The sequence below is a fragment of the Hipposideros armiger genome, unplaced genomic scaffold (assembly GCF_001890085.2).
Source record: "Hipposideros armiger isolate ML-2016 unplaced genomic scaffold, ASM189008v1 scaffold_167, whole genome shotgun sequence".
Classification (NCBI taxonomy): Eukaryota; Metazoa; Chordata; class Mammalia; order Chiroptera; family Hipposideridae; genus Hipposideros; species Hipposideros armiger.
Genome location: NW_017731517.1, coordinates 2,000,886 through 2,013,040, shown reverse-complemented (window position 1 = coordinate 2,013,040; position 12,155 = coordinate 2,000,886). Strand labels below are relative to the sequence as shown.

The following is a 12,155-nucleotide window of genomic DNA, read 5'->3' as shown; positions in this document are numbered from 1 at the left end:
TACATTTTAACAGCTTAACCATTGAGCTAAAATAGAGCAAGTGGGAACAATTTTACAGAAATACAGAATATTTTGCCACAATTTATATTCAAGTCTTATAGCAATTTTATTCATCTCTAGCAGGATTTAATAGAAATATTAATAATACTGCTATACATAATGACCTCTGTCAGGCTTTCCAAGAGATTGAAAATAGGTCTTTAGACCTATTAATTTCAAGACTCAGCAATACATCATAGCAATGATACTTTATTTTCATGGAAATCTAAGTATGCCCTATAAAACAGTTGAAAATGTTAACATTATCATTTGATCACTGTAGAGAATAAGTGATGAAATACATGAATTTCCAAAAACTGTATCAGAAACACTATTCAGCTTACAACCTTTAACTCTTAAAGGAATCAAACCTCCCTAGACGTCGCCATAATTAAAAAGGATGAAAACGAATACTGATGATAAATTTGGCCAACATAAATATATACACATTTTTCTGGGAAGTGGATCCATTGACATTACCAGATTGTGAAAAGAACTTGTGATCCCCAAAAGTTAGATATGCAGGTGGGAAGTAACCCAGAGGCCATCAGAATCCCAGAGTGTGGTGTCCTGGAAGCCAGAGAAGAAAGTGGACAACTGTGCCCGGTGCTACAAAAGCCTGAATGTGACAGCTGAGGCTGGCGCTTGAACCGAGCAACGGGCTTCGGTCAGGAAGGTAACCCTGGTCAGAGCAGCTGGGGGCAGAGCCTGATGGGGTGAGCCCCAGAGAGTGAGAGGGCAGGGAGCACAGAATGCTCCTCCTGAGCAGTTTCCCTGCAAAGGGGAGGAGTGCACAGGGACAATCGCTGAAGGGACACGGGGACAGAAAGAAAATGTTTTAAGATGGGGCAAAGTAACAAACTTGTATGTTGATGAAAATTACCCAGTAGAGGGGAAATTAACGATGTGGGAAATTAAATTCTCTGTTGCAGAAAAATCAAGTTCTGAGTCTGTTGTGATTTCAGAGGATCGCCAACTACCAATAGCTGCCTAGAAAATATTACATTTTAGCCCTAGGAAAGGCTTATGCTGTAAACAGCACAGGTCTGTTTTAACAAACACAATTGTATCATTCAGCTCAACAGATGAAGTACAGTTAGCATCATTTGTTAAGAGTTCAAAGGGACCGACCTAAAAGATTCTCTAGGGTTTCTCGAACTTAACCTAAAAAGCGGGAAGTCACCTGCAAAGCTGGCTGACTGGTGGGGGGCTGTGGCTCAGGGAACTCTGACGTAGGTGAGCCTCCTGTCCCACTTCAGGAACCGCTGATCCAATCTGTCCCCGTTGCAGCTGGGAGCGCTGGGTCTACTGTTACAAGACCCCAATTCTTGGCTTTCCAACTGCTCGTGTGTCACCCTTTCCCACATTTCTGTCTTGGCTTAAAAACAATCAATGGCTTATTTTGGTAAATGAAACATATTGCTTAAGTTAAAATCCTAGTTAACATACAGGTTCCTAAAATGGGAGAGGAGAGTGAGATGGAGAAGGGGTCAGTAAGTGCTTTGGAGGCAGCAAACCTGGCCTTAGTTCCCGGCTCCAAGACTTACTAGCTATGCAACCTCAGGCAACTGAATTCACATTCTCAGCCTCGGTTTCCTCATCTATAAAGCCCTACCAAATGAGGTTATTTATAAGGATTAAATAAATCATAACCTACAAACCATCACTATAATGCTTGACATAAGATATGTAGTTATTGTAGCTAATATACTATGAAAAATAAACCCACATATTTTGAAATGCTGGGATTAACCCAGAGGCCATACTTTTAAATTTAAGCAGTGGTGCCCAAACCAGTTCAGATGGGCTTTTGTAGTACATCCTGTCACCATCAATGAGAACACGATTTCATCATCTGAACTAAGTACAATTTTGCTAAGAGAAAATATGGTTATAAACACATGCAAGGTAAATTCACACACAGCCTCAGGCATAAAGCTGGTATTTGTTCCACATGTCTGCTGCTACCTAAAAACCACCCCTAAGTGTAGTGGCTTAAAACAATGCTGTATTCCTCATAATTCTGTGGGTGAGCTTGGCCGAGCTGTCCTTCTGCTGGGGGCACCATGTGACTGCATTCAGCTGGGAGCTGCCTGAGGCTGGACCTTCCAAGGTTCCTGCCCACTGGGCGGGCCCGGGCTACTGGACCTCTTCCCAGCAGGGTATTTAGACTATGCAGTGATGGGTTTCCAAGAGAGTGAAAACAGAAACTGCACAGTCTCTTAAAGCCCAGTCCCAGAACTAACACAATACCACTTCTGCCACTGGTCAAAGCCAGTCACAGGCCACCTAGAGTCAAGGGAAGGGGACCAGCCTCCAAGACCTCTTGATGGGAGGAGCCACATACCTGAACAAGAACAACAAGAATTACTGGCAGCCATCTCCGGTGATAATCTAACACGCTTACCCCTCCCAGGAAAAACCTGCCACATGAAACAAGGCTGGGTGTGTCCATCTAACCATCTAGGCCTAGTGGTTTTGCCTCCAAGTACACGATACTGCTGAGTTCTGGGGAAATGCCAAGGACACCCTCTGCCACATGCTGACTGTGGTTCAAAGGACGCAGTGTGACCCAGCCTAGGGGAAGGAAAGAGCAAGGTCTTAGCATCCCCGCTATAGAATTTGAGGTCTGGATTCATGCAGACCAAACCTGCACAGTAGAGACAACCAAATCTTAACTACTTCCAAACACAGATTAAGAAATGTGGATGGGCAAAACAGGAGATTATATCATAAATGAGGTTAAAGGTTAGCATTTTAAAAATTGGGAGCAAAAGCTTCCAGAATCTCATTAACTTCTGAGTTTTTCATCTCTCAACATTCATGCACAAGTAAAAAGATGTATTAAACACCAACGTTTTCAGCCGTATGGGAGCAGCGCCTACTGAGAAAGCAATGTTACACAACTCAACATTTCTGAGAAACTGGGTGCCAAGAACAACACATGCTTTCATATTACAAAAATCACAACTGAAAACAGGGTTGTCTAGGACTCCGGGGTTTACTGGGAAGGTGCTTCTAGGAAGCAGAAATGGGCCCTAAGTAGGGAACACTCGTGACTCACAGTAACGTACCAGGCAGGGCTGGGATGCGTAGACATCAGTGACTACTACGCGCCCTCCTCCTCGACCTTTCCAAACAGGAATGTCTCCCGCAGCCATTCTGTCCTCTCATCACTGTAGGCAGGTGTGAGGGGGCGCCTGACTCCGCAGGTCTCCAGAGCAAGGAGCGCCTGCCAAGCGTCTGCACCCAGGGAGCCTCCTGGTATCTGGAGAATTCAGACGGTACCACCGGGACTTCCGGTCAAGGCAAGACCCTGGAAGGTGCGAAGTGACTTCTGCGTGGGGAAGGGGTGTGAACTGTGGTGACCAGCAGGTGAACTGTGGTAGAGTATTTCCACAGGGGACTCTCATGCCCTTTGACAATGTGACTTTGCCACTTGTCCCATCAAAGGGTCAAGTCTCTCCACCTCCTCTTGAGTGTGGACTCATCCAGTGACTTGCTTCTGCTGACAGAGGGAAGCCTGAGAATTAAGAGGCTCTCAGTCTCCATTTTCACCCTCTTGGAAACCAGACACTGTATAAGCTCACGCTAGACACAGTGACAGGCCATGTGAAGAGAGAGACTGAACCCATTTAGAGGCGACTCAAGGTCCCCCAGTCAACAACCAATACCAAGTCCCCAGTTTGCAAAGGCCATTGTGGACCCTCTAGCCAACATCACTCGGGACAGACAACCATGTCCACTAAGCCCTGTCCACATCCCTGAGACACAGAATCACCGGCCATGAAATGTTTGTGTGAAGCCCCGCGTTTTGGGGTAGTTGGCCATGCATCAAGAGCTAACTGAAACAGATGAGGAAAATCATTATTTTAACTAACCTCTAATCAAGACTCAGCATTTCCTTCCGTTATAAACCTGGTCCACTCCTAGTCCCACTCTGACAGTGTCACACCAACGATTCAAGAAAAAAAAAAATCTTCCCCATGTTTAGAGACCTACAATGAAGAGGAGTCCACAGCCAGGATTTCAGCTCAACTCCAGTTTTTCATGTTAAACTAGTAACCCATTACTATATATGGCCATCAATGAAAGATGGTAATAACACCTGTTACAATCACTGCAAATAATCAGAATAAGGGCCAGCCAAGTGGAGCGTTGCTTAAGAGCTGGCTTGAGACGCCAGCTCTGAGCAGCAGGCCCCGGTTTGGGTCCCACATGAGGGCCAGTGATGCTGCCCTCTACATCTAAGATGGTGAACAACAGCTCGACCTGGAGCTGGGCTGCCATGAGTCACCAGCGATGGCGGAGGCTGCAACCCCTGCTGCAGTGGGCTGTCATAAGCTACCGTGAGTGGCTGGCAGCCAGTGTGAGCTGCCAACAGCCACCGTGAGCAGCAGTCCGGTGGCCGGTGACTGATCTGCCTCATTCGGCAGAGCACAATGATAATACCAACATGGGCCAGTGAAGCAACGTCTTCCACAACTAGACTGAAGAACAAAAGGACAGCAACTTGTCTGTTCCCCTTCCCCGATTCTCCAGCGCTGTTCCCCTCCCCCAATTCCCCAATAAAATCTTAAAAAAAAAAATCAGAATAAGTAACAAGAGGGATAAAATATGGAAACACTGCACGCTAACTGTAAAAATGTTTTAACCCCTAGGTTAAAGCCCATCCTTCTTCTCTAAGGTCATTGTTAAAGCAGAGGTTAGACCCTTGCAAATGTTATTATGTTCTAACCTGGACTCTCATGAGGTCAACCTGAGCTGAACTGGTTGGGGAAATACACTGGGAAGAACGCATGCCATGAGCTGGGCCCCGAAAACCACAGTTTTGTCCTGACAGCAGGACCTAACCCTGAGCAGCAGAGGTTACTCTGAGCAACCTGAGCTGCTGCAGACTCAGGAAGCTGAGCTCACCAAGCATCCCACTCAGCACATCCTGAGTCTTTTATAAGGGATGAGGCAAACTCGCTTCCATAAGATTGATGAGCCAAATCACATAGCCAACCACACTGTTAGTTATACATCTAACAAACTATCGGTCAGCTGATATTAGCACACACTTCTAAAAAGATGGGGGTCCAAGTTCGGCTATAATGTGACTTTTGATTCATATTTTTCTTATTTAAAATGGGTATATCACTTTGCCATTTACCTATTTCACAAGTACATGATGAAAAAATTTGTGTCCTGACAGCTTTAAATTGCTTTGGCTTCATGAAAATAGCCTCTAAACACACAAAAAAATGTTTACTGTGCTGAAATACTTATCTTGTTTTTATGCCTTTCCAAGTAAAATTTGACATATAAAAAAAGACTCCAATGAATTTTCTTAAAAGGGAAGAAGTGTGTATAACATTAGTAAGAAATCTGACTTAGCTTAAAAAAATGCATGTCATATAAATTTGCTTTATCTGATTTAGAGATTCTAAGATACGATATAAAATGAACTAGTTGAAGTCATGTTCTATTGGCTTCATGAAAATAGCCTCTAAACACAAAGAAAATGTTTACTGTGCTGAAATACTTATCTTGTTTTTATGCCTTTCCAAGTAAAATTTGACATATAAAAAAAGACTCCAATGAATTTTCTTAAAAGGGAAGAAGTGTGTATAACATTAGTAAGAGATCTGACTTAGCTTAAAATATGCATGTCATATAAATTTGCTTTATCTGATTTAGAGATTCTAAGATACGATATAAAATGAACTAGTTGAAGTCATGTTCTATTGGGTCGTCGGAAAAGTCATGACGTATTTTTCCATGATTTTTGTTGCAAAAATGCGTCATGACTTTTCCGACGGCCCAATAGTTAATACCAATATGAGCACTAACAGCCATAAAGGACGAGGTAATTCCCATCATCTAGACCAGTGGCTCTCTGCCAGACCCAACGCTCCCTTTTACACTACCCCCGAAATATCCTGCAATGGAATTCACAGATAACATTACCTACCCATACCGGATTTTCAAGTCAACAAAAGTCCCATTTCAATGAAACAAATGTAATCGATAGTAAGATACGTATTTCAATATGTCACTGCTCAGGCATGACTACACTGGAAGGCAGACTGAAGTAAGGAGATGCTTACTGCAAGGGGAGGAATCCAGAGTTGACCCCGTACTGCAAGGGGAGGAATCCAGAGTTGACCCCGCTGACTTCAGCCTCCCATCAACACTTCAGGGCAAATCCTAGATCTGCCATCACTGAAGCAAGTCGTGGTTTTTCTACTCAGAGTAACTAAAGCTGAATATATCACCATATCCAGAGACCACTAAGCACCATGTAATCCTGAACAATTTGGGGAAGCTTTTAGAAGAGGGAAGTGTGCTGGGACAGACTCCACAGAAAAAGGCCCAATACTGAAGGTTTGTGACATCATGGGCCAGCCAGGTGGGTAAGGGATCAACAGGCCAGGATAAGAAATTCCTTTTTCCACACCGTCCTCCTCCATGAACTCTGGACAGGTACTGAGCAGGCCCCATTCCATGTCTGCCATCACAGCTGGCCTCCAGGAACTAGCTGACTTTTCTTCTACCCTGACTTTCTAATATTACAGAATGGTGCACTAGGAAACACATTTTGCTATTATCTAATTTTGACCTTCATTTTAGAGGTTAGTCAATTTAGTCTTGTCCGGGGTTATAAAGTTATTAAAAGCAGAGTTAGAGGACACAGGCCAGGACTGTGTTCACTGAACCACATTAAAGAAAATAAACTTCATATTAAGAAATCCTTTGGAGGAACTAAAATCTAAGGAAAACAAACAACAATTTAAAAAACAGACTCTGCCTGAAATTTCCCACCATCCTTTTCACAGCTTCATGTAGTTTCTTGAAAATCAAGCAGTTAAAAATACTAGTAGATATGCAACATGTTAATTCTTCCATGACAAGAGCTTTTTTAAATAGTGGCCTAGCATTCTACTATTTGGATGTTCTGTGTTTTACTTAATCAACTGTTTCTTATTGGATATCTAGTCTATTTCTCTTTTCTAGCACTCATTAGATTGTAAATTGTTAAGGAATCAATGAGAAGGTTTATATTCATCTAATACAAGAAAACAAAAACCCAAAAAAGGACAAAGAAAGCAATCCTACTTGTAAGGTTAGGAGTCAGTTTTAAAAACATGGAAAAAACCCTATCTACAAATAGAAGTTTTTTTAGAATACACCAAATTCTATATTATAACTACCCCAAGAGCAAAACACTTTTTGTTTTCTATCCCCCGTTATTCAACTACTTGAATATGACATGATATTAAATATCATCCTAAGCAGCCATGCCAATTCATAATGAAAAATTACCTGCATTTAAAATACACGGTCCCTTCGTGGCTTCCATCATGCTTTCCTCTCTCGGGATTGTCCCATTCTACTCCTAACCAGAGTCCTAGCAGAACAAGAAAACCAAATGAGCAGTAAGTGATGACAGAGGCAATGCTCTATTTTTCTGCAAGCAAATACAGTTTGCAATGGAAACCTGCCACACAGATACCACTGAGGGAGTAAGAAATGTCTTTGGGAAAGGACAAGTTAACCTTAGACTTGGGACTTCAATCAGCAAATGCAATGGTATGTTTGGTTCAAAAAGCCAACAAAAATCACAACTGCAGAAAACAATGGCTAAAATTTACTGGGCACTTACTAAATGTCAGAAACTTTTCTTTGCATCATATCAGGTTATTCTTACAACAGACAATTCATCTTTGTAAAGAAGATATTGTTATTGTCCTTTTTTTACCAGCTCCTGGACAAATACACATGTTTTTGAGTCGTAGTCTAGTAATCTGCTTTTCATAAAATGAAATTCTATAAGTAAATAGTATCTTTATTCAATAGAGGTAAAATAACTTGCCGAAAGTCACACTTCTTCAAATGCAGGTCATTCGAACTTCAGAAGCCAAGACTTATCCCTTATTCTATGCTCTCTACAACTCATATCTTATATTTGTAAATAACCTGAGTTTTCAGAACACTTTCTTTACCTTCTCTCCTCCTTTCTACCTATTTATCCAGTACCCACTGTGTATATAGCACTGTGCCAGGTGCAAAAATAAGTTAGAGTTTCACTTCTGGATCTACCCTCTTGCTGAGAACTAGAAAAGCTAGATCAACTATTTTTTAAAAACCACTTAACACCTCTTAGAATGGCTAATGTAAAAAAACAAAATAAAGTAACTAGCGTTGGTAAGGACATGGAGAAATGGGAACTCCTGTGCACTGCTGGTGGGAATGTAAACTGGTGCAGCCACTAAGAAAACGGGAGGGTGTTTCCTCAAAAAGATAAACACAAGGGCCGGCCTAGTGGCTCAGTTGGTTAAGAGCTCGCTCAAGAGTGTGAGCTCTGAGCAACAGCGGTTCGAGTCCAGCCTAAGCTGAGCAGTCGCTGAGCTGCCAACAGGTAGCAGGATGGCTCAGCTAAAAAAAACAAAAAAACAAAAAACAAAAAACCATAAACACAGAGTTACCATATGATCCAGCAATTCCGCTTCTGGTTTATACCCAAAAGAACTGACAGCAGGGCCGAAACAGAGACAGGCATGCCTCATTCTACTGTACTTTACTTTACTGTACTTCACAGATATTGCATACTTTACAAATTGAAGGTTTGCAGCAACCCTACATCAAGCAAACTGAAAATGTTCTGCAAGGGATTCCTCATTCTAGATTCCATTAAGAACACTGGTGATTCATGGGAAGAGGTCAAAATGTCAATATTCACAGGAGTTTGGAGAAGTGGATTCCAGCCCTCATGGATGACTGAGGGGTTCACAACTTCAGCGGAGGAAGTCAGTGCAGATGGGGTGGAAACAAGCAGGAGAACTAGAAAAAGAAGGGGCACCTGAAGATGGGACTGAATTACTGCCATCTCATGATAAACTTTAATGGATGAGGAGCTGCCTCTTATGGATGAGCAAAGAATGTGGTTTCTACTCCTGGTGAAGATGCTGTGAAGATTGTTGAAATAACAAGGGATTTAGAAGTACTACATAAACCTAGTTGATAAAGCAGTTGGTAGGGTTTGAGAAGATTGACCCCAGCTTTGAAAGAAGTCCTACTGTGGGTAAAATGCTATCAAACAGCATCACATGCTACAGAGAAATCGTTCATGAAAGGAAGTCGATCGATGCAGCAAAATTCATTGTTGTTGTATTCTGAGAAACTGCCGCAGCCACCCCAACTTTCAGCAGCCACCGCCCTGATCAAGCAGCCATCAACATCCAGGTGAGACCCTCCACCAGCAGAAAGATTAGGACTCACTGAAGGCTCAGATAGTAGTTAGCATTTTTTAGCAATGAAGTCTATTCTAATTATGTATGTACATTTTTTGCTTTGTTTTGTTTTAAAGATTTTATTGGGGAATTGGGGGAGGGGAACAGCATTGGGGAATTCGGGGAAGGGGAACAGACAAGTGGCTGTCCTTTTGTTCTTCAGTTTAGTTGTGGAGGAAGTCACTTCACTGGCCCACGTTGGTATTATCATTGCATTCTTCCCAGGTGAGGCAGATCAGTCACCAGCCACTGGACAGCTGCTCACAGTGGCTCTTAGCAGCTCATGCTGTCTGCCAGCCACTCACAGTAGCTCATGGCAACCCACTGCAACTTCACTGCAGCCTACGCCGTCACCGGCGACTCACGGCAGCCCAGCTCCAGGTTGAGCTGTTGTTCACCATCTTAGCTGTAGAGGGCACAGTGTCACGGCCCTAATGTGGGATCCGAACCGGGGTCCTGCTGCTCAGAGCTGGTGTCCCAAGCCAACTCTTAACCAACGCACCACTCAGCCGCCCCTGTATGTACGTTTTTTGAAACATGTGCTATTGCACACTTAATAGGCTAGAGTATAGTGTAAACATAACTTCTATATGCACCAGGAAACCAAACGATCACTTTATTATGCTATTTGCTTTATGGTGGTGGTCTGGAACCAAACCCCAATATGTTGTAGGTATGCCTGTATCTGGGAGAAGAGGGAAACCCAAAGAGTTGAACTAAGCAGGTGGAGCGACTATTCCCCCTCGAGGATCTACTGATTCTGGTAGAAGAGGCTGAGAAGCTAAAAAGTTAAACAAAGCTTTGAACAGATTTGAGGGGCTAAGAGGCCAATATTGAAAACCATGGCCTCCCATGGTAGAGATTGTTGAGAAACTCTCTAGGTTTTGTACTGGGTTTTCATCCTAAGAGTAAGGAGGAACCAACTCTAAACAGACCAGCCCTTGTAAGCACTGAAGGCCAAATGCAAAGAATCTCATTCCCAGATTTATTTAAAGTGATCTGGGATTGCTACTGACCTTTGCTGCCTGCCAGAGTACATTTTAGTCCTCTCTGGAAGAAGGTGATACTGTTGCAAAGTTCAAATTATAATTTTTCATAATATGTGGCACTCAAACAAAAATAACCAAGCATAGAGAAAGACAAGACAATATGACTGAAAACCAAATAAATAAAAAAACCAGCCAACAGAAAGAGATCCATCAGGCATCTGCAATAATGAAATTTTAATAATGTTTAGTATTTTCAGGAAAATAAAAAATGAACTTGAGAATTTCAGCAGAAAATTTAAACACTATTTTTTTTAAAAACCCTAAATGAAAATTCTGGAACTGAAAAATTCAATAATCCAAATGATAATCCAGCAGATAATAGGTTGTCGGAAAAGTCATGATGCCTTTTTGCAACAAAAAACATAGAAAAAATACGTCATGACTTTTCTGACAACCCAATCATTTTACAATAAATCATACATAAAAAAAAATCAGAAAAAAAATATACTCTAGTCTGTGTTTCGTATCACTTGTAACTGTGCCTCATTCTGTGTACACACACATATATACATACATATATATACATACATTGGGTTGTCGGAAAAGTCATGACCTATTTTGTCTGTGTTTTTCAAAGGTCATTTATTTATATAAAGAACAAAGATCAATCAATGATATATTGCCCATTTTGTTCAATAACCTTTTGCCATCTTTCAGTGAGCTTCATAATTCCTCATTCATAGAAGGATCTGTCTTTATTTGCAAAAAACTGAACAAGATGCTGATTTACAGCCTCATCTGAATTGAATGTTATACCACACAAGGAGTTTTGAAGAGAAAGAAACAAGTGGAAGTCTGATGGTGCAAGGTCAGGCGAGTATAGTGGGTGTGGCAACATATCCCATCCAAGCTCCAATAATTTTTGACGGGTGATCACCTGTGTGTGGTCTCACGTTGTTGGGATGGAACACAACTCCTTTACATTTAACAAGCTCTGGGCGTTTCTGGATGATGGATTCGTTCAAACTGTCCAATTGCCGACAGTACACATTTAAATTGATTGTTTGGCTCCCTGGTAGGAGCTCGAAAAACACGACACCTTTAAAATCCCACCACGCTGAGAGCATAACCTTCCTCTGATGAATGTCTGCTTTCCATATCGTTTGAGGCGAATCATCACGTCGGGACCAAGACCGTTTGCGCACCACATTGTTGTAAACAGTCCACTTCTCACCACCAGTTATCAGTCGCTTCAAAAAAGGATTATTTTCCTCACATTTAATGAGCATATTGCAGATGATTATATGCACCGTCAAATGAACTTCTTTGAGTTCATGAGGAACCCAAATATCAAGCTTGCTTACATATCCCAGCTTCTTAGGTAGTCATGAACACTTGAATAATGGATGCTCAATGTTTCTGCAATCTCTCGTGTCGTGTAACGTGGGTTTGACTCGATCAATGCCTTTATTTTGTCGTCATCAACCTCGGTAGGCCTCCCTGACCGAGGAGTATCGTGAGGTCAAATTCACCAGCATGGAATTTCATGAACCATCGTTGGCACTGACATTCTTATAGAGCATTGTCACCATAAACTTTATGCGACTTTTCACAAGCTTGACATGCGTTCTTCCCTTTATGGAAGTAAAACAGTAAAATATGGCACAAATGCACAGTTTGGTCTTCCATCTTCAGCTTGTTGTAAAATCTCCAAAACTCAAACAAATCGCTCAATTTTTTTTAGAATGAAGTTAGAACTGTCAGCTGTCAAATGACATAGCAATAACATAGATGCGAATGACTCTAGTACTTCCAAAAATGAACTAGTGCCATCTGTTGCAAACATGCGTCA

At 42.0% G+C, this 12,155-nt stretch overlaps 1 protein-coding gene across 2 annotated transcripts in view; it reads right to left on the bottom strand.

The window, feature by feature from the left end:
- Positions 1-12,155, bottom strand: part of TBCE (tubulin folding cofactor E) — a 59,650-nt gene that overhangs the window by 21,160 nt on the left and 26,335 nt on the right. For both annotated transcript variants that reach the window (XM_019651818.1, XM_019651820.1), the window contains exon 3: positions 7,348-7,432. In XM_019651818.1, the coding sequence (XP_019507363.1) occupies positions 7,348-7,432 (85 nt within the window). The remainder of the gene's footprint in view (positions 1-7,347; positions 7,433-12,155) is intronic.